At 35.2% G+C, this 22,853-nt stretch overlaps 1 protein-coding gene across 1 annotated transcript; it reads left to right on the top strand.

The window, feature by feature from the left end:
- Nucleotides 1–14,243: 14,243 nt before the first annotated feature.
- Nucleotides 14,244–20,831, top strand: LOC131614231 (uncharacterized). Its single transcript, XM_058885848.1, has 2 exons — nt 14,244–15,166; nt 20,312–20,831. The coding sequence occupies exons 1-2, from the start codon at nt 14,244–14,246 to the stop codon at nt 20,829–20,831; spliced, it is 1,443 nt and encodes a 480-aa protein (XP_058741831.1).
- Nucleotides 20,832–22,853: the final 2,022 nt, after the last annotated feature.

Genomic DNA, 22,853 nt, shown 5'->3' with positions numbered 1-22,853 from the left:
CATTTGTCTCGCGGTGGACGTACCTCCGGTTCTTCTTCCTCCGGACATCCACCTCCTCCGTCATATGTTCCAGCCCCGGTTACCACTTCCAAAAACTAAGATGATAAATCCAATACAAAAACATTATTCGATACAATCCGAAATCAGAACAAAACAAGACACGTCAAACAAGACAAAAGCATGTTATTCTGCCCGACGAGCGTTACAAAATACACATCAAACAAAATAAAAACACGTTATTCTTCCCGACGAGCGAACTCCTCCGAATGAAGATAATTATATCAATCCTCATCCCACTCAGTATCAGAACCATCAGCGTTGATCACGCCTGAAGGCTGCGAAGCAGAACCAGTCAAAAGCTTCTTCTTCTCCTTCTTCTCCTTCACCTCCTTCACCTCTTTCACCTCTTTCACCTCCTTCTTTGAAGAACCCTTTCTTCCCTTAGCGTCAGTCCTGCGTGCTGGTTGGTTGCCTGACATGTTCCTGTAAACAATTGAAATTGATTAATATGAGAGACAAAATAAAAAACAAAAAAATTTGAACTTCTGATACATTTCGGAAGTTCATTTCCGAAAACTGGGATGGAGGTGTTTTCGGAAATGAACTTCCGAAACACCCCTGCGATGGGATTTCCTGCAACTTCCATGGCAGACCCCTAAACCAAACTTCAAAACAAATCAAAATGCTTCTAAACAACCTAAATACTACTAAGAACCTAACCATATATCATTTATACAATTAAAACCCTAAATAACATGCATTTGAATAATAGATCTAAAAATTTCAAAACTTACAAAGTGTTAGGATTGAGGGCTTTTGAATGTTGTTTAGCAGTGTGATTGGAGCCTTGATGGAGCTTTGGAATTCTGTTTGCACAAATTTTTGCCTTTGCCACTTTTTGTTTTGATTTAGGGTAAATGATTGGGGGAGGGGGAGTGTTTTGATAAATCTGCAGAAATCGCAGTATTTCGGAAGTGCACTTCCGAAATGCTGTTTTCGGAAATGAACTTCCGAATTAAGGAAATTTTTTTAAAAAAAAAAGCGCTTCGGAAGTTCATTTCCGAAGCAGGGGTATTTTGGGATTTTCGCTGGGGATGACCCCATAGGGAGGTGGCTAAAGAAATTTTCAAAATAAGGGATAACAAACTAAACTCCAAGTCGAAGTAAAATGTATTCTTGGGATATGGAAATGAAGTATTCAAGTATGGGTTATGTGATTATGTCAGGAAAAAGATTATTGGAAGTAGGTGTGATGTATTTTTATCAAGATTAAAATATTGAAGATATTGAAAAGGAATTTTAGCATATTATTTGTAGAGAACATACAATTAACTTTGAACCAATTCCCATTCTAAAGTATTATCTAGGAAATGAAATAGGAGATAATGGAAACGTAAAAAATGAACATCAAATTTATAATGATCTATATTATGAAGTAACATATTGAAATATAAGTGGTGATAACAATGAATATATGTTTAAAGACAACGAGAATGGAGAAAAAATATTCAAGATCCCTAATAAAGAAGCTCGAGCGGGATCATAAACATCAAACCAGACTTTTCGAAACAGAATATGTGTCATTCACTTATGAGGGATAACTAGAGTCTTATGAAGAAGTTATGATAGACGACCATAAAGAGGGTGGTTGAAAGACATGCAAGAAGAAATGTAATCCTTGCATAAAACTTAACTTATAAGTTTGTAGAATTACCAAAAGGTAAAAGAGAACTAAAAAAATAAATGGGTGTTCAAGTTGATGACATAGGAGAATATCTCATGACCCATGTATAAGCAAGATTAGTCATGAAAATCTTAAGTCAAAATAAAGGTATTGAGTTTGAGGTGATAATTTTCACCACCAGTAAATATGTCAATTATTTGGGTAGAACTTGGTTTGACTGCACGTTTTAATTTAGATTTCCAAAATCTATATGTGAAGCTTGTGTTTCTTCATGGATATTTTGAAGAATAAATTTGCAAGGAGTAGCCAAAGGGGTTCAAAGTTAAAGGCAACTAAGATTTTGTTTGTTAGGTAAAAAAGAGTTTAAATGGACTTAAGCAGACACTACATCAGTGATACAATAATTTTGATCCCTTCATGATTGAGCATGGATACCAAAGTACTGCTTATGATAATTATGTTCAAGTGAAGTCAAATGTTGATGGTGAGTTCGTCATACTACTTTTGTATGTTGACGATATGTGGAACATAGGAAAATATAATGATAATATTAGTAAGTTGAAGAATGAAATGAAGAAATATTTTGCCATGAAAGACTTGGGACCCATATAACATATCCTTGGTACGTCCATCTGTCATGATAAAAAGAAACAAAAGTTTTGGTTATCACTAGAAAAATATATTGAGAAGGTACTAAAGCGATTTCACACGGAGAAAGAAAAATGGGTTGCTACTCCTATTGCTAGTCACTTTATTCTTAATTCAAAGCAGAGTCCTACATGTAAAATTGAAAAGGAAGAGCTATAAGGATCCCTATGTCTTAGTTATTGGAAGCTTAATTTATGTGTTATTCACACAATCAAATATTACACATGCAATTGGTGTTGTTAGCATATTTTTGGCTTAACCAAGAAAATAGAATTTGAATGTAGTGTAGTGGATGTTAAGATATCTTAGAGGAGCCTCTAAAATAAGTCTATGGTTTATTATTAACCCAATTTTTTGTTGAATAACATGATGAGAACTCCATATGGAATGAGATACAATGATTATAGAAAACATATTAATTTTATAAATAGATGAGACCATACATGATAAATAGATCTATGAGTTAGAAAGAGTGCAATCACCACCACTAACGCCAAACTCGATGATAAACTCAACAGAAGGAATATGTGTATTGGCTTTACAAGTTTTTCTTGCTGATTTATAATGTAAAAAACTATTGTTGTAGGTAAACTTGGAAATTGAAAATTGAAAATGGAATCAATTTGAAGTGTTTTTCCAAATCTGAAGTGGTTCGCTGGAACAGATTTTCTGAGAATGACAGGTTGGTTTATTTGAATGTCTTATGTTTTAGCGTTTCTTATGCCTCTGTTGTAGTAGTTGTTCTTAACTGCTTACCATCTACACGAAATTGTCGCATTTAAAATAATCTTTCATTTGGAAATTGCTAGTAATTGCTAGCAGTTGTAATCCATTTCGTTTTTAATCTTTAATTTTGTTTACAGTGGTAGTCATGTATTCATATTCATACAGATTTAGGAATTGACATTGTTTATGTGTGTATACGTGAGTTAGATGGGTTACTTACCTGCTACAATAGGTCCCTAACTAGATCTACCAATAGATCTAATCTGGTGTAATTAACAATATTTGAAGTTAAAAGTTGGAATGAAAATAAATGGTCTACATGTGTCGATTCTTGACACCAACATACTGAAATAATATGGAACCTTTATTATTATTTTAGTAAAAAAGGACTCAATTAATACAAGAGCCTATATACTGCAAGTTTTGGTCTACTATGAAGGTGACTAGTTAGTTTGCAAGGTTAATTTATTCCGTAACTAATACTAATGTGAATAGGAATTAGTTTAAATGTATTTATTTAGTGTAATTACCGATATAGCCCTGTAACCTTTATATATACGAGAAATAATAATGAAAAAAGTATGAAGCCAAGAATTATTGACATGGTATCAGAGCCGGGTTAAGGACTGCAATGTGGGCGTTTGGCCCATGCCCACGCTAGGCGTGAGGGTGGGTGTTGAAGTTGGTATTTGTGAGTTTGTTTGAAGTCCCACATTGCTTAGGTTCCCGGACTGTTGGGTGTATAAATATGTGAGGACAACCTCACCTCTTGAGCTAGCTTTTGAGGTTGAGATCCAAGCATATTTAACATCTAATACTAAAAAAACATAAAGTTTATATATTTATCTTTGTTGAACATGCAATGAGTATTAAGAACTCTTTGATGGATCCTTACCAAATCTTCAAACTGTGTAAGTAACCAACCAATTATTTCTGTGAAAAATTTATGGTATGAAAATTTTCTTATTTGGAATTGTGTTGCAGGCTTTTGCAGGATAATAATATAACAAGACTAATTACCTCTGAAATTGAGATTGGAAGGCTTCAAACACTATATCTTAATTTTATTTCTCATTTTGAATTCTTTCTGAGATTGGAAGGCTTTAAAAGCTTCAAACACTAGATCTAATTTTTATTTTATTTTCTCATTTTGAATTTTCAAAATCTGAATTTTGATCTAAAATATTGTAGTTATATCTAAATTTAAAAATTACAGTCTCAAATTATCTAAATTTAAAAAATAAATGGACTCGAATTTGTCATTGATGCTTTTGAAGCTTTGAGAATGGCAATGCTTCATTGAAGCTAGAGATTCTATGAGAAATCTGTGAGAATTGAGAAGCGAAATAGGATTTTCACGAATGATACCCTAAAAGAAAATAAAAAATATATAATATGTGAAACTTCTTCAGTTTAATGGTTGAATGTACAATAATTACAATACTCTATTTATGGAATTATAGAATTGATAAAGTTGTTAAAAGATTCTAACAAACTTCTTATTAACTAAGTAACATGTTTCTCTGTTCTAACAAACATATTTAAAGAAGTATATAATTTAAATTCTATAAGAGTTGAATTATATAAAAATGTTTTACACTAATAACATAAGAGTTTCTACAAATTTCCAAATATATTTATTATATTTTTTTAAATATATATATATATATATATATATATATATATATATATATATATATATATATATTTATTAATATTACTAATTATGTTTTTTATCCTTATAAATATTTCAAATTTTATTTTTAGTCCCTAAGCAAAAAATGACATATTTTAATCCCTACAAAATTTTTGTTCAAACAGTTTTAGTCTCTGCTATTTTTTAAAATTTTAAAAATTGTTTACTTATTCTTAATCTTTTAAATTTTTGAATAATTTTTTTCATACGTGCTTAGAAAACTATAAAATATTTCTTTATCAAATTATATAAATTTTTATAATGAGAATAATTAAATATGAATTTTTAAATTTAAAAAAATAATAATAAAAGTAATGTAAATCTCGACTTAGAAATCAAATTTTGAATTTTTTTTTTTAAATTTTTTTATAACGTTCTAAACATGTCTGATAAATAATCATTAAAAAATACACATTGATTTGACAACAGAGACTAAAATTACGTACATAATAATTTTTGGAGACCAAAACATATATTTTTTTAATATAAACAAAAAGAAAATTTTATAATTTTATAAAAATCAAAAACATATTTAATTCTAAAATAAATTGTAACAATTATTATATGTAAAACATGCACATCAATTATACTATTAGTTTTTCATAATATACATAAAGAGGTTTTATATAGGGATTAATAAAGTATTAAACAAAGCCTTAGTGGTAGTTGGTGTAATTTATTCGGCAGCCATGTGAAACCATAAATTAAAGTGCTTGGAGTCCAGTATTCTACCCTAAATTCTCACCCATTGACTAGCTAGTTGGCAAGCTACGCTACCGTACAACCGAGTTGACAATGACAACATCCAAAGTCTGGACTGCATTTTTCAACTATCCTTATTCACGGATTGCCATCTCTGTCTGGGGACAGGATGTTTTAAGTTTATGTATGTGAGCACCTAGTAAAATCAATGACATAATTTCATTTTCACCTACTTCTTACAAAAATATGTCAATCAAACCAATTGTTCAGGTTAGGCATGGTAGCGGGATGAAAGGGTGGAAATGTTTTTTTTATCTTATCAGCACTCAAATTTAAATTTCTAATAAATTCTTGTTTTCCATCCTTATTTGTAATAAAGATGAAAATTACATTTTAAAGTCGTCTCAAATAAGTTTAGGTGAGTTTGAATATTCTTGCTCCACGACATCTCTCTTTAATAGAATATTTTATCAATAACATTAGTTTTTTTCTCTCGCATCAAGTTATATTATGAATAATAAAGTAAAATAATATGAAAAAATTCAAAGATTCATTTCATATAGTAAAAGACAAAGTAAAATATCAAAACATTGACTATAAAATGTAACCAATTAGCTGATATAAATATGTGAGTTCGGAGTAAATAATAATGTCATGATTACTCAATTCATGACAAATTGCAAAGAAAATAATTTGAAAATCTAATTCATGAATTTATTTATAATGAACTATTATGTAAAAAGTTAGATAATAAGTCAAAGAAATTAAAAAAAAAATGTTTACGTCTCTAAGTCAACTATATTATCTTTTAAAAAAAATTGTAAATGGAAATAGTCTTGGAGAAAAATAGAACTGTGTCAATATAACTTATCTGTGACAATTCTAAAATACATCGAAAATGGTCTATAAGTATTTGAATTCATAAGACATAAGATGATTCCCCAACATCTTTCATCTCACAACTCTTTTGAGAAATCTCTTGTTTTGTACAATAAATCTATATTGTTGTTTGTCAAAAGGATAATATTTATATGTAGCACAAAAAGAAAACGAATTTATTCCCAATGAATAAACTTTTGGTACATATAATTATCAACCGGTTTAACCTCAAAACTAAATGAGAATATAACTTGATAAAAATTGTAATAATATTGACTTTCAACGAACCCTCTCATTTAAACAGATTCAGGTAATGGAAATCTTACTTTCAAAGATGAATATATTGACTTAGGGAGGAATTCACAATAACTAAACCAAGAACATTTTGCATTCATTTATCCCACCAGCTAAGTCACATATATTACCTAAAAAAATTCATACGTAATGCAATTGTCACTAACGATTACTTAATTAGGAGAGGAATGTATTTGGTATCAATGTGTTTCCATTGTATTCAAGAGGTAGAGAGTACATGTACCTCTTTTCATACATAGTAGATAAATCCAGTGATTTTAGAATTGGCTTGAAAAATTGACTAGTATGAACATCCATAGGTATGATTTTGAAAATCTCTTTAGCATTGCTACTCGTGGGTGGAATTTTAAGCTTAGTAATCTAATTATAACTCTCATCATGATCCTCATCAACTAGAAAATTTGGCACACTAGAAACGACATCATATTTAATCATGATTTGGACGAGAATTAACAGTTGTCAAACAATTGATCCAAAATGCATGTTTTTCATTCAAGGGTTACTTGTATTCATCCATTAAAGAATTCACCATCCTCAAAACATTTGATCAAATATAGGTCTCCTCTTGCATTCTCTATATTTGAAGGTGTTTGCATGTTGGCTGTATTATTGGTAAAACATACCTGGTTGATTTTGTATATGCAGGTTGCATATATATGTGGAGCTAATACAGGTTTTGTAGTGAATGTCATGATCGATGTCATGACATCCATGTGTGACAGCAAGGGTTGTTATTGTTTATTAATTGTGTTTTCTGATTTATCCCTTTTATCTGTTTAGGAAACTTTTTATTGAGTGCTGCAAATTTCGTTCAGAAGATCCTACTGACAGCACATTGTGTAATAGACATTTGGCTTGTGAATTAGGTTAACTTTGTTAACCCTAATGTATTTCTTAAAAAGCCCAAGGCCCAAGACTGCATATAAAAAGGACTGCAATCCTAATTTGGAACGCAGACAGAAGATTTTATATTGTGAAGAACGTTTGTTCTGTAAGTGTCTCGTGTGATCCACGCTATTATCTTTGATGATTGCGTTGGAGTTAGTTTATGTTTAGTTGTGTCACTCTAAGATTTTAAGCACGAGTGTGTGTCTCTTGATTGAAGCTTTTAAGCAGATCAAGGTGTGTCTTTGAAGAGTGTCTTCTACTTGTAATAGTTTATTGTGTATGTGTATCACTGCTGTGATTGAGGGGGAGTGGAATGGAGATATTCCATATCTAGGTAGAACTTAGGTAGAAGGGTCATTGGGTAGTGATTAAGTGAGGAGTTGTAAACTGGGAGTTTAGCTCTGAATTGATACTGCTAATAGTGGACTTCATCTTTGGCTTGGTAGCCCCCAGAGTAGGTTGTTTGAACCGAACTGGGTAAACAATTATGTGTGTTCTTTATTGTTTTATGCTATTTTGTTATTATTGTCTGTGTTGCATAATTGTGGATGTCATAACATCCAATTTGACATCGAGTGTGTGTTACTAGAATTTTCAATTGGCATCAGAGCAGGCACCCTGCCTGTTTACATCTGGGTGAGATCTAGGGATAACAAAATTCGGGTACTATGGAGAAGGAACTGTTAGTGTTTGGAAACAGACCACCTATCCTGGATGGATCTAACTATGACTACTGGAAACCTCGTATGGTAGCAGTCATTAAGTCAGTGGACAACAAGGCCTGGAGAGCTGTTGAAAGTGGATGGAAACATCCTGAGAAAATTCTGGAAGATGGAACCACTGTTCTAATTCCTGAAACTCGATGGAGCAAATTTAAAGAAGAGTTAGCGTTGGGCAATTCCAAGGCCTTAAGTGCACTGTTCAATGGTATTGACAATAACATCTTCAGACTTGTACAACACTGTGAGCTGGCTAAAGAAGCTTGGGATATTCTTAAAAACAGCACATGAAGGCACGTCCAAGGTAAAGAAGTCGAGACTTCAAATACTTACCACTAAGTTTGAAAATCTCAAGATGAAAGAGGATGAAACCATTTATGAGTTTTACATGAATGTCCGCGAGATTTCAAACAACTCAGCAGCCTTAGGTGAGAAAATAACTGAAGAAACACTGGTAAGGAAGATCCTCATATCACTGCCTAAGAGATTTGATATGAAGGTAACTGTCATAGAGGAAGCTTAAGACATCAGCAACATGAAGCTGGACGAACTTCTTGGTTCTCTCCAAACCTTTGAGTCAAGCATCTGTGAGCCTGTTGAAAAGAAGAACAAAAGCATTGCGTTTGTCACCAACACAGGTGATAATTCAAAAGAAATCAATGGTGTAAGTGATGAGAATTTATCAGACGCCATAGCCATGCTTGGAAAACAATTCAACAGACTTATTAAAAGAGTTGATCAGAAGTCCAGACCCAATGTCAAGAACACTTCCTATGACATCAGTCAGACATATGACTCAAGCAAAAGGTTCAAAGCTGAGGAGAAGCCCTATCTAGGGAAAGGGGTTCAATGTCATGGATGTGAAGGATTCGAACACATTAGAGCTGAATGTCCTACCTACCACAAGGAGCAAAATAAAGGACTAATTGTTACTTGGTCTGACGAAGAATCAGATTCAGAAAAAGAAATTTCAAAGCATGTCACAGTTTCAACAAGAATCTATGAATCTGATGATGATTCCAGTGATGATGAGCTAACCTTTGATGAACTAGCTGCCTCGTACAAGAAGTTGGGTAGGGAGAATGCTGAAGTCTGCAAACAAGTGGAGAAGCAAGAGGTGATCATAAGAGAACTAGAAATTGAGAAGATTAAACATCTTGCAACCATAGACTCCCTCAGTAGTGAAGTAAGCATGTTGAACCACAAACTTGATCAAATGACCAAGTCATTCAAATGCTGAACAATTGATTTGATACTCTAGAAGATATTCTGGAATCTGGACAAAGATCAGGAGACATGTCTGGAGTGGAATTTGTGGCTAAAGAGGAATTAATTTCTGGACTCAAGAGGATAGAATCCAAGACGTGTGTGACTAACCAGATGTCAATCCAAATGTCACAACATCAAGGAAACATAAGAAGGAGGCACTCAAAGAAAAGGTTCCATAAATGGAGGTGTCATCACTTTGGAAGATTTGGTCACATAAAACCATTCTGTTTCAGACTATTTGGATATCCAGACCAAACTCAACAAGTTAAACTTGATCATGATACTTGTAAGTGGAAGCAATATGGGATAGCTAAGAATGTTGCTCTAATAGCACACACTTCTCTAAGGATGCCAGCAAAAGAAGATTGGTACCTTGATAGTGGTTATTCAAATCATATGACCGGGAGGAAGAACTCTCTAATAGATCTCAAATTGGAAGGAAACAACTATGTAACTCTGGGTGATGGAGATATAAGAGAAGTCAAAGGTGTTGGGAAGACAGAAGGGGTGGGTATACCTAATCTAAAAAATGTTCTACTTGTACAAGGACTGGCTGCAAACCTTATAAGCATCAGTCAGTTGTGTGATGGAGGATTTAATACTAGGTTCACCAAAGATGAATGCATCATCACTAATGAAGCAAATGAGGAAGTCATTAAGGGATTTAGATCTAAGGACAATTGCTATCTATGGAAGCCTGACACACATGTCCACCCCTCTGACTACTCCATGATCAAAGAAGAATTAAAAGTGTACCATCACGAATTTGATGAATCTAATGAGTCTGATGAATCGGATAAAGAATCCTATGTTGGTGATCTCACTATAAGTGAACTATCTACTGGTTTTTCTGAGACCAGACTAATGAATGAGAAACTGTGTGCAAAAGTAAGGGAGTATAGAAGTATCAATAGATTTCTGCTAGAAGAAAGAGTAAGCCTTGTGATGGACATTACAGATCGGGAAAGAAAACTGGAAAAGTCAAATGTGAGCAATGATCCTAAAGGATTTTCTAAAAGCAATGTCACAGAGAATGTTGCAACAACATCTAAAGACAATGTGACAGAAAAGGGTATGTTGGGTATCTGCTGCCAAAACTTATTATAGCAATTAACCAACGTAAGGGAATACTATTTGGGCTTTGTCAAAATCCATGTTTTGAAATTTCCCTCACTCAGTGTGCATATAAAGCTGCCTCGATCCCCTAGTATTCTAAAAACGGCAAACCTTCCTAGTAGTTCTGCTAGCTACTCTCTGAGGTTGATCTACTTCTATTGCTCTCACAAGTGTGAAACAAGTTCTGGTTCTCTAAGGTTCAGAATGTCTCAGCAATCGAATGATGAATCTCCCGTTTCAGACTCAGCAACACCGGAAGAGTCCTCTAACACTAATAGGGTCCTTAAGGTTATCCCTTTAAGGACGATTAGCAGTGACGAAGTAAAGGCCACAAAGCCTAAAACGACTCATGCAAAACGACCCAAGGAAGGTATTCACAACAAGGGTACCAAATCCTCAGCATCTGCTACCATGGAGGAACTTACTAAAGAAGGATCCAAATATGTCAATAGCGCAATTACCAGGATTGTTACTCGTATTCTGAAGGAGAATCATCAAGTGCCTGGAATATTTATTCCTCTTCAAACCATAATGGCTGATTCTCTCAATAACACCAGTAAGGCTAAGGCTGTTCACACCGTTGATAGTGACCTAGAAATCAACAAGGATGAACAAGGGTTTACTAAGAATACCAATGTCACCGAGGATGTCAATGACATTGACAATAATGAGCACCCTAAGGCCAATACTGAAACTGATACTAATGTGGTAGACTTAGATGAGTACTCTTACGACAAATTAATTACCTCCTTGAATCTGAGTGTAGCCAACAGGCTAATGATAAGAAGAAAAGGCAAAGCTGTTGTCCAAGGATCATCAAAAAGGAGCACTCAAGTGAACAACCCTACCAAAGACACTGTCAGGAAGAAGATTACTTCTGTAGGTCTTGTCAAGAGCAAAGCTGTTACCAAGAGTAAAGGGGTTGGTCCTTCAAAATCTTGGAGCAGAGTCATTCCAAAGAAAAGAAAAGAGCGGGAAATTGTTGAACCTGAATCTGATGTTGAAGTGAATGTCCCTGACATTTCATTAAGGAAGAAGCCTACAACCAGTAAGCTTGCTGCTAGCGTTCCTGAAGTTCCCATTGATGATGTGTCTTTCCATTATGCCTCTAGTGTCAGCAGATGGAAGTATGTTCTCCAGAAGAGATTGTGTCATACCCCAATTTTTGACCTAAGATACCACCTCATATCATTTGCATATGCATCATTTGCATATCTAACAAATTGCGTAGCCTGTGTTTGTTACTTGTGACTCAGCAGGATTTAAACAAGAAATCACTCATCAGTACAAGCAACAATCAATTAGGGTTTTGTTCCCCCTTCATCTCAAATGAATCATCTTCATCAACAATCAACATTTGGTCCCCAAAGATTCATTTCAACAAGCTCAAAGGCACTGAATCAACCAAATTAGGGTTTTGACTGAAGATAGCACACCCCTGACTTTTGCTCAGGATTTGACCTAATGACTTGGGAAATGACCTCAAGACCCCAAGTGCATCATTTTGACTTAATCCATTGGCTCAGAACATCTCCTACACAAAGATTGATCAACAGTGAAATTTCAAATCATCAGATTAGGGTTTTTGAACTATCAGGGACTAAGATCAGGGATCACATTTGGGAAACCCTAAAAATCCCCAGGAAGTCAATCAAAGGCCTCAATCATCTTCAAATAATCCCTATGACAATATACAATGGAAATTTTATCTCAATTCAAGACCTACAGTCATCAATTTTATCTGGTCGACAATTAGGGTTTTTGACCTAATTCATCTGAACAACTGACTTTTTAATCAGGACATGGTGTCACAACTCAAACTATGATTCAATATCCTCCAATACCTCAATATGATCCATTCATACCACTCATTTGATGAGGATAGCTTGATTCATTTGAAATCTCCATAAACGCGATTCGTCTGAAAAAGTCAACTGTACAAGATCACCATTGACTTTTGGGGAATTTTGGTCAACCATGACTTTTGAAGTTTCAAATCATCAATATATGATATATGAAGTCATTTGATCAAGGAAAATCAAGAAAATCAATCAAGAATCAAAAAGTCAAAAGTTTGACTTTCATACTTAGAAAATTTTCTAAGTGTTTTTCAATGGTTTTTTCAAGAGGTGATCATAAGAGAACTAGAAATTGAGAAGATTAAACATCTTGCAACCATAGACTCCCTCAGTAGTGAAGTAAGCATGTTGAACCACAAACTTGATCAAATGACCAAGTCATTCAAATGCTGAACAATTGATTTGATACTCTAGAAGATATTCTGGAATCTGGACAAAGATCAGGAGACATGTCTGGAGTGGAATTTGTGGCTAAAGAGGAATTAATTTCTGGACTCAAGAGGATAGAATCCAAGACGTGTGTGACTAACCAGATGTCAATCCAAATGTCACAACATCAAGGAAACATAAGAAGGAGGCACTCAAAGAAAAGGTTCCATAAATGGAGGTGTCATCACTTTGGAAGATTTGGTCACATAAAACCATTCTGTTTCAGACTATTTGGATATCCAGACCAAACTCAACAAGTTAAACTTGATCATGATACTTGTAAGTGGAAGCAATATGGGATAGCTAAGAATGTTGCTCTAATAGCACACACTTCTCTAAGGATGCCAGCAAAAGAAGATTGGTACCTTGATAGTGGTTATTCAAATCATATGACCGGGAGGAAGAACTCTCTAATAGATCTCAAATTGGAAGGAAACAACTATGTAACTCTGGGTGATGGAGATATAAGAGAAGTCAAAGGTGTTGGGAAGACAGAAGGGGTGGGTATACCTAATCTAAAAAATGTTCTACTTGTACAAGGACTGGCTGCAAACCTTATAAGCATCAGTCAGTTGTGTGATGGAGGATTTAATACTAGGTTCACCAAAGATGAATGCATCATCACTAATGAAGCAAATGAGGAAGTCATTAAGGGATTTAGATCTAAGGACAATTGCTATCTATGGAAGCCTGACACACATGTCCACCCCTCTGACTACTCCATGATCAAAGAAGAATTAAAAGTGTACCATCACGAATTTGATGAATCTAATGAGTCTGATGAATCGGATAAAGAATCCTATGTTGGTGATCTCACTATAAGTGAACTATCTACTGGTTTTTCTGAGACCAGACTAATGAATGAGAAACTGTGTGCAAAAGTAAGGGAGTATAGAAGTATCAATAGATTTCTGCTAGAAGAAAGAGTAAGCCTTGTGATGGACATTACAGATCGGGAAAGAAAACTGGAAAAGTCAAATGTGAGCAATGATCCTAAAGGATTTTCTAAAAGCAATGTCACAGAGAATGTTGCAACAACATCTAAAGACAATGTGACAGAAAAGGGTATGTTGGGTATCTGCTGCCAAAACTTATTATAGCAATTAACCAACGTAAGGGAATACTATTTGGGCTTTGTCAAAATCCATGTTTTGAAATTTCCCTCACTCAGTGTGCATATAAAGCTGCCTCGATCCCCTAGTATTCTAAAAACGGCAAACCTTCCTAGTAGTTCTGCTAGCTACTCTCTGAGGTTGATCTACTTCTATTGCTCTCACAAGTGTGAAACAAGTTCTGGTTCTCTAAGGTTCAGAATGTCTCAGCAATCGAATGATGAATCTCCCGTTTCAGACTCAGCAACACCGGAAGAGTCCTCTAACACTAATAGGGTCCTTAAGGTTATCCCTTTAAGGACGATTAGCAGTGACGAAGTAAAGGCCACAAAGCCTAAAACGACTCATGCAAAACGACCCAAGGAAGGTATTCACAACAAGGGTACCAAATCCTCAGCATCTGCTACCATGGAGGAACTTACTAAAGAAGGATCCAAATATGTCAATAGCGCAATTACCAGGATTGTTACTCGTATTCTGAAGGAGAATCATCAAGTGCCTGGAATATTTATTCCTCTTCAAACCATAATGGCTGATTCTCTCAATAACACCAGTAAGGCTAAGGCTGTTCACACCGTTGATAGTGACCTAGAAATCAACAAGGATGAACAAGGGTTTACTAAGAATACCAATGTCACCGAGGATGTCAATGACATTGACAATAATGAGCACCCTAAGGCCAATACTGAAACTGATACTAATGTGGTAGACTTAGATGAGTACTCTTACGACAAATTAATTACCTCCTTGAATCTGAGTGTAGCCAACAGGCTAATGATAAGAAGAAAAGGCAAAGCTGTTGTCCAAGGATCATCAAAAAGGAGCACTCAAGTGAACAACCCTACCAAAGACACTGTCAGGAAGAAGATTACTTCTGTAGGTCTTGTCAAGAGCAAAGCTGTTACCAAGAGTAAAGGGGTTGGTCCTTCAAAATCTTGGAGCAGAGTCATTCCAAAGAAAAGAAAAGAGCGGGAAATTGTTGAACCTGAATCTGATGTTGAAGTGAATGTCCCTGACATTTCATTAAGGAAGAAGCCTACAACCAGTAAGCTTGCTGCTAGCGTTCCTGAAGTTCCCATTGATGATGTGTCTTTCCATTATGCCTCTAGTGTCAGCAGATGGAAGTATGTTCTCCAGAAGAGATTGTGTCATACCCCAATTTTTGACCTAAGATACCACCTCATATCATTTGCATATGCATCATTTGCATATCTAACAAATTGCGTAGCCTGTGTTTGTTACTTGTGACTCAGCAGGATTTAAACAAGAAATCACTCATCAGTACAAGCAACAATCAATTAGGGTTTTGTTCCCCCTTCATCTCAAATGAATCATCTTCATCAACAATCAACATTTGGTCCCCAAAGATTCATTTCAACAAGCTCAAAGGCACTGAATCAACCAAATTAGGGTTTTGACTGAAGATAGCACACCCCTGACTTTTGCTCAGGATTTGACCTAATGACTTGGGAAATGACCTCAAGACCCCAAGTGCATCATTTTGACTTAATCCATTGGCTCAGAACATCTCCTACACAAAGATTGATCAACAGTGAAATTTCAAATCATCAGATTAGGGTTTTTGAACTATCAGGGACTAAGATCAGGGATCACATTTGGGAAACCCTAAAAATCCCCAGGAAGTCAATCAAAGGCCTCAATCATCTTCAAATAATCCCTATGACAATATACAATGGAAATTTTATCTCAATTCAAGACCTACAGTCATCAATTTTATCTGGTCGACAATTAGGGTTTTTGACCTAATTCATCTGAACAACTGACTTTTTAATCAGGACATGGTGTCACAACTCAAACTATGATTCAATATCCTCCAATACCTCAATATTATCCATTCATACCACTCATTTGATGAGGATAGCTTGATTCATTTGAAATCTCCATAAACGCGATTCGTCTGAAAAAGTCAACTGTACAAGATCACCATTGACTTTTGGGGAATTTTGGTCAACCATGACTTTTGAAGTTTCAAATCATCAATATATGATATATGAAGTCATTTGATCAAGGAAAATCAAGAAAATCAATCAAGAATCAAAAAGTCAAAAGTTTGACTTTCATACTTAGAAAATTTTCTAAGTGTTTTTCAATGGTTTTTTCCAAACTTTGGAAGGGAATAACTCAAAATTTCACCTACAAACTGAAAAAAACTTCCAACATGAAAGTTGTAGATTTTGATCCAATGAACAACTTTGTCACATATAATTTTTTTCCATAAGATCAACCATTTAAGAGATATGGAGCTTCAAAGTTGGTATCTTTTGAAAATTTCACTTAAAATCTCATTTTCTTCAAAGTTCATGGATCTTTTTCACCCATTTCCTTAAAGGTCTTGAAGAAACTTTCAACTAGGGTTTTGAAGTACATAACATGAGCTTTCCAAAATGTCCAAGAGCATGAAAAAATATGGAGTGTAGCCATGGTTTTGAATTTTGTCATTAGAGGTCATTATGCATGAAATTTCAAGCCATTTTCACTAAGTTTCAATACTACATGATCTATAATCCAAGTGATGACACACCAATGCAATAATTGGAAGATATTTTTCTGGTTTGAGATCAGAATGGAAGAGGATAAGAAGCTTGAGATTTAACCATGGTTTAGTCACTTTTAACCATTTGCATTTAATGTGAAAGATTCCATTTTATCTCTTAAGCCAAATCATCACTTCTTGATCAACTTGCAAAGGTCTGAGTTCAGAACTCTTGGCCTATAAATAGAGGTTCAAATCACTTCCAAAATCACACCAAAACCTCACAATTATAGGTTTTCTCTCTTCTTTCTTGAATTGCAAGTTTCATAGTTTTCAAAGAGGTAGAAAACTCAACCTCCAAATCCTTGAAGTTATGGCCAAAGTGATGGTTCTAACATCTCATAAACATCATTTGGGATGTGTTTGATCCACTCACACACCCCAAAACACCTCAAATCTCAGAATCACTACCTCACTTCCATATGAACACATATTGAGCCTTATCATGCCAAATTTCACTCAGGCTCATTTCTGTCCAAACTAACACTTCAAACACCATCCATATACTTCATATGAACTATCCCAACACTCATCATCAACCAAAAACCTCAGAATCATCAAGCTCGATTCACACTTGGCCCTACTGCAGATCGGGTTTCATGGAATGATCCAGATGAATTCAATCCATGCCAAGCATTCAAACACCTTCCCTAAGGTCCATTGAAGCTATCCAAATCATCAAACAACTTCTGTAACACCTCTATTGCAGGATTCGATTCTCAGTTTGGCCGTTTTTGAAGGTAAGTGCTATCAACTTCAAACTCTATTCTCCATGCATCATAAATGAAATATGAACATACCATCTTGTTTCTGCACACATGAGGATCATTAACCCTCAATTAATTGCATCATAACTTGCACATACACGATTTCAGATTGAATCATAAGATTAGGGTTCTTCGTGTTCATCAGAAAATTAATGATCTTAGAGTGAAAATAAATAAAATTAAATGATACCATCATGTTCCTTGTGAAAAATCGAGCAAGATAGGCTATTCACTTGATCAAAATGATTCAGTTTTCAGATTTTTCAAATTCAAGTTAGGGTTGTGTTCTTGGCGCCAGATTTTGAAACTGAAATTAGGAATTGATTCAAAAATATAATTCATTCGTTGCAAATGTTAAACAGACCACGCGCGTGGTCCAATTGGCAAGTGTTTTGGCTGGTGAGAAAGAGGGCGTGGGTTCAAGCCCTAGTGGAGACAAAACCATTTTTTTTACCACTTGTTTTCTTTAATTTTTTTACACAACTTCACCAATCATTTTAACCAATCAAATTAACGCATTTTAATTTCATTTTTTGTACACTCCTCATTTAATATATGTATTTTATGCATACCAAAAAAAATCACCAAAAAATATTTATTTAATACATTTTTAAATAGGTTTAAAATGACATGTTTTTAAGTGTTTTTAAATACTTTAAATATTGTTTTTATTTGATTTTTCAAACCTAATCACTTGTAAATATTTTTTGTGATCAAACCCTAATTTTTTAGGTCTTAATTAAGCTTTAAAATTTGTTTTTTAACTTAATAAAGGTGACTTTTGTCAAAATTCAAACCGTTTTAAAACAAGCGATCATGATTCTTTTCAAAACGATAAACCATTTCTTTTTGATTTTTCTTTTCAAAAGAAACTATTGATTAAATCTCTTTGATTAATCAATTGATTTTCAAAACGATGTGGGCCTCTCGAATTTTAGAGAGTATAAGTCCCTTTCCTTTTTCTTTGTACAGTTTTTCTTTAAACAAGAAACTTTTTCCCAAACTTCCAAACAGCTTTTTAAACAATAAATCTCATATCTTTTTCAAAACCATCCACCATGTTTTATGAAAATAAAACATGGGCCTCTCGAATATTAGAGAGTATAAGTCCCTTTCCTTTTTTCTTTGTACAGTTTTTCTTTAAACAGAAAACTTCTTTCAAAACAAAACTTTCAAACAGATTTCAAAACGACGAAACCTCGCGTTTTTAACAAAACAATCAACCATGTCTTATAAAATAAAACAGGGGCCTCCACATAGGTATAAGCCTCATTCCTGTACATGAAATTAGGTATTTCATTGTACAAACACTTTTTTTGTACATACCTCGATCAATTTGTTTTTTAACTTTGAACAACAAACCAAAAATGAAGGTTTTCTTTAAATCTTCCCAAAAATATACCATGGGCCTCCATGTAGGTATAAGTCCCAAGCCCCTTTGTAAATGCCTGTTTACATAGCTTTGAATAAACTCAAGTGGGTCTCTCCCCGAGTATGAGTCCCGAGTCCCGTGTTTACAAACGGATCATGCTTACAGGTATATTTCCTTCATAAACTCCATTGTATACACACACCTTGTCATATATATGTGCTTGTTCATAACTGTTCATAATTGTTCATGTACTTGTTCATATTTGCTCGTACTTGTTCATATTTGTGTTTGTGTTATATACTTGTTTAACTTAGTACAACACTAGGTTCCCCATAGCCTCCTATTGGGCTTCGTGCAAAGAATCTCCCTAGTTTAGGTTAGGACATAGAGTATGGTTTCCCGGTGAAATCGCTCTAAGAGCTCAAACCAACTATACCATGCCTCCTCTTGGGCTTTGTACAAACGACTTGTCCCTCCCATAGCCTCCTCTTGGGCTTACAATGCAAGGACCCTCGATTGTCCCTCCCATAGCCTCCTGTTGGGCTTACAATGCAAGGACCCTCGGATAGCCTCCTCTTGGGCTTCGTACAAGGACCCACGGGCTTCTTATAAGCATCCCCAATATCCAAATCAAATACCCTAGGAGATTAGACATTTATCATCTCTATGATAGGAGTATCTCTTCTATATCATCACAAACAAACAATCAATCAATCAATCAAATAAATTTTTTGCCACAAGGCTGGCTAATCAATCAAACCTTTTTGCCACCATACTGGCTGATTAATCAAAGTTTTTGTCACAAGGCTGACTTCATTGAAACTTTTGCCACAAGGCTGGCTGATTAATCAAAACTTTTTGTCACAAGGCTGACTTCATTGAAAGTTTTTGCCACAAGGCTGGCTAAAAAGCATCTTTATCATTCTAAGCGCCATAAGTGGCATGGCCCAGGGCTTATAATGAAAAGATTTTCAAACAAAAACAAACAGATGTATGTGATGATATAGATTAGATACATCGAACATTTAGATGACATTTGTCTCTTTTCCTTTGCTTCCACTAGCATAAGTGGGAACTACGATTGCTCTGACTTTCTCAACATCCCTTTGAGAATACGTGGGCACAAGGTCGTATCCTTGGCGAGCAAAACTTCTCTCTCAAACCATTCAAACCTTAGCACCCGTAGACCCGAGCTACAGATGCTCTGATTCCCTCTATGGGATATGTATGCAGAGGATCGCGATGATCTTTGCGAGCATAATCAAACAAACACATTAGGTCCCACCTATTTCACAAGAACCTCTCAATAACATGGAATGAAAAAAAACATAGAAAAGAAACCTATAGAGTACTATAGATACGCTGGGTGCTAATACCTTCCCTTCGTATAACCAACCCTCTTACCCAAAGATCTCTCCCCCACTTTTAAGGTTATTGCAGCTTTTTTCCTTTTCCTACTTTGGAAACAATAAAAGTTTGGTCGAAACAAAAGAAAAATCATTTTTTGAGCACTCGAGCCCAAAGAAGGCATCAGGTGTCTCATCCCGAAAAAGGATACGATTTTTCCCCGCGACAGATTGGTTGTTGAAAGGGAATTGGCACCAAATGCTCTTGAAAACAAGGAGGTCTTAGAGCTGATTCAAGAAGCTGGACTGCTAAAAACTGTGTGCAATCTTCCCAAATGTTATGAGAAGCTGGTCAAAGAATTTGTGGTAAACCTATCTGAAGATTGTGGCAATAGCAGAAGTGCAGACTACAGAAAGGTGTTTGTAAGAGGTAAGTGTGTATCGTTCTCCCTTTCTGTGATTAATAAATTATTGGGAAGAACAGATGAAGCTCAAACCGAGCTAGAAGTAATAGACAACCAAGTCTGTCAAGTGATCACAGCCAAGCGGGTAAAAAGCTGGCCCATGAAAGAAAAGCTAACTGCAAGTAAGCCGAGCATCAAGTATGCAATGCTTCATAAGATAGGAGCAGCTAATTGGATTCCAACAAATCACAAGTCCACTATCTCAACTGTGCTTGGTAGATTTTTGTATGTTGTAGGAACAAAGGCAAAGTTTGATTATGGAGCATATATTTTGACCAAACCATGAAGCATGCTGGAAGCTTCAGTATTAATGGTCCAATTGCCTTTCCATCCCTCTTGAGTGGTATAATTCTAGATCAGTATTCAAACATTCTCAATGAACATGATGTAGTGTGCAAAAGAGAAAGTCCCTTGGCCTTCCATTACAAACTGTTTCAGGGAAAGCATGTTCCAGACATTGTCATGACATCAGCGGAAACTTCCAAATCTGGAGCATCGGTCAGTAAAGCAGAAGTCATAGCAATGCTAAAAGAGACTTGCAAAGAACTGGAATCTAGAAAAATGTCTCTTGAAAAAATGATACGTACTCTGGAAATGGATGAGAATGAGGAGTTTGCATATACTGAAGATATAGAAGATAAAGATGATCAAGAATTGGAAGAAGAAAGTGCTAGTCCTGCTGAGGACTCTGAGAAAGAAAGTTCTTCAGACACCTCAGCTGGATCTGACTCTGAGCAGTAATTGCAACTAGAGTCTAGTGTGTTTATTTTTTGTTTTTGTTTGATTTGTTCTTTTGCATTTAGTTCCGTCAGTTTTATTTTTTTTCGGTCAGTTTAAATTTTTGGACTTATTTAAACTCGTTGAGAGAGGAGTTTTCTTTTGGCTTTGGCAACATTTGTGGCCAGACAGGGGGAGAAGTAATATTTGTCACCCCAGAACAACAAGAATGGTGGTTGTGTGTGATCAACAATTCTATTTGCTTATCTTTGTGTTGATCTGTTTGTGCTTGTGCTACTCTTGTGGTTGTCTGTCTGTTTTTGTCTGAGCATTGTGTGCATACTGGTGATGTATGTCGTTTGTTTGTATTAGCTTGTGTTATTGTGTTTTGGTTATCCGCTGTAAGTTTTTCTCTGGTATGGTGTGATTGGTTGTTTTAGCCAAAAATTTGCCAAAGGGGGAGATTGAAGGTGTTTGCATGTTGGCTGCATTATTGGTAAAACATACCTGGTTGATTTTGTATATGCAAGTTGCATATATGTGTGGAGCTAATACAGGTTTTGTAGTGAATGTCATGATCGATGTCATGACATCCATGTGTGACAGCAGGAGCTGTTATTGTTTATTAATTATGTTTCCTGATTTATCCCTTTTATCTGTTTAGGAAACTTTTTATTGAGTGCTACAAATTTCGTTCAGAAGATCCTACTGACAGCACATTGTGTAACAGACAGTTGGCGTGTGAGTTAGGTTAACTTTGTTAACCCTAATGTGCTTCTTAAAAAGCCCAAGGCCCAAGACTGCATATAAAAAGGACTGCAATCCTAATTTGGAACGCAGACAGAAGATTTTATATTGTGAAGAACGTTTGTTCTGTAACTGTCTCGTGTGATCCACGCTATTATCTTTGATGATTGCGTTGGAATTAGTTTGTGTTTTTGTTATGTCACTCTAAGCTTTTAAGCACGAGTGTGTGTCTCTTGATTGAAGCTTTTAAGCAGATCAAGGTGTGTTTTTGAAGAGTGTCTTCTATCTGTAGTTGTTTATTGTTTATGTGTAATCACTGCTGTGATTGAGGGGGTGGAATAGAGATATTATTACTTTCATTGAACTGTAGAAGCTGAGTTGGCCGTAGAACCCCAACCCATCCTGGCCTTATTAGGTTGTGGTGCAGAAACTATTCAGGTGAAGACTTGGATTAGTTGTCATGCGGAGAACCACACTCAGACGAGTTTTTCTTGAGAATATTGCTGGCTCACAAGTTTAATTGTGTAAGCCGGTAATATCCGAAAGAAAAATGTAGACTCTGACGTATCAGTAGAACATGTTGTGCAGGTGATTAACTAGAACTATCCCATTTTTGGTTCTCTGACCTCATGCTCGTTGTTGCACCCCAAAATTTGCCCTCTTTATTTGAGCTATAAGTTAATAATGACGTTTATTTCGTCATTTCAAAATTGAAGAAAAATAATAAAGAGTTTTCATGGGTTTAAGAAGAAAAGCGTGAAAAATGGTTTAAACAGTGGAAATACGAGAAAAATTCGCAAGTCATATTTGGAAGGTGATATGAATTAAGTTCCCGCGGTGTCTC

The sequence above is a fragment of the Vicia villosa genome, linkage group LG6 (assembly GCF_029867415.1).
Source record: "Vicia villosa cultivar HV-30 ecotype Madison, WI linkage group LG6, Vvil1.0, whole genome shotgun sequence".
In the NCBI taxonomy this organism is placed as follows: domain Eukaryota; kingdom Viridiplantae; phylum Streptophyta; class Magnoliopsida; order Fabales; family Fabaceae; genus Vicia; species Vicia villosa.
Note: the sequence above shows the minus strand (reverse complement) of the source record. Positions and strands in the feature narration are given on the sequence as shown.

What these genes read in the sequence shown, in the direction of transcription:
- LOC131614231 (XM_058885848.1), top strand. Translation starts at nt 14,244, where the DNA reads ATGTCTCAGCAATCGAATGATGAATCTCCCGTTTCAGACTCAGCAACA. An exon ending in TCTAGTGTCAGCAGATGGAA is followed by an intron (nt 15,167 to 20,311) that starts GTATGTTCTCCA and finishes TCCCCGCGACAG; the next exon opens with ATTGGTTGTTGAAAGGGAAT.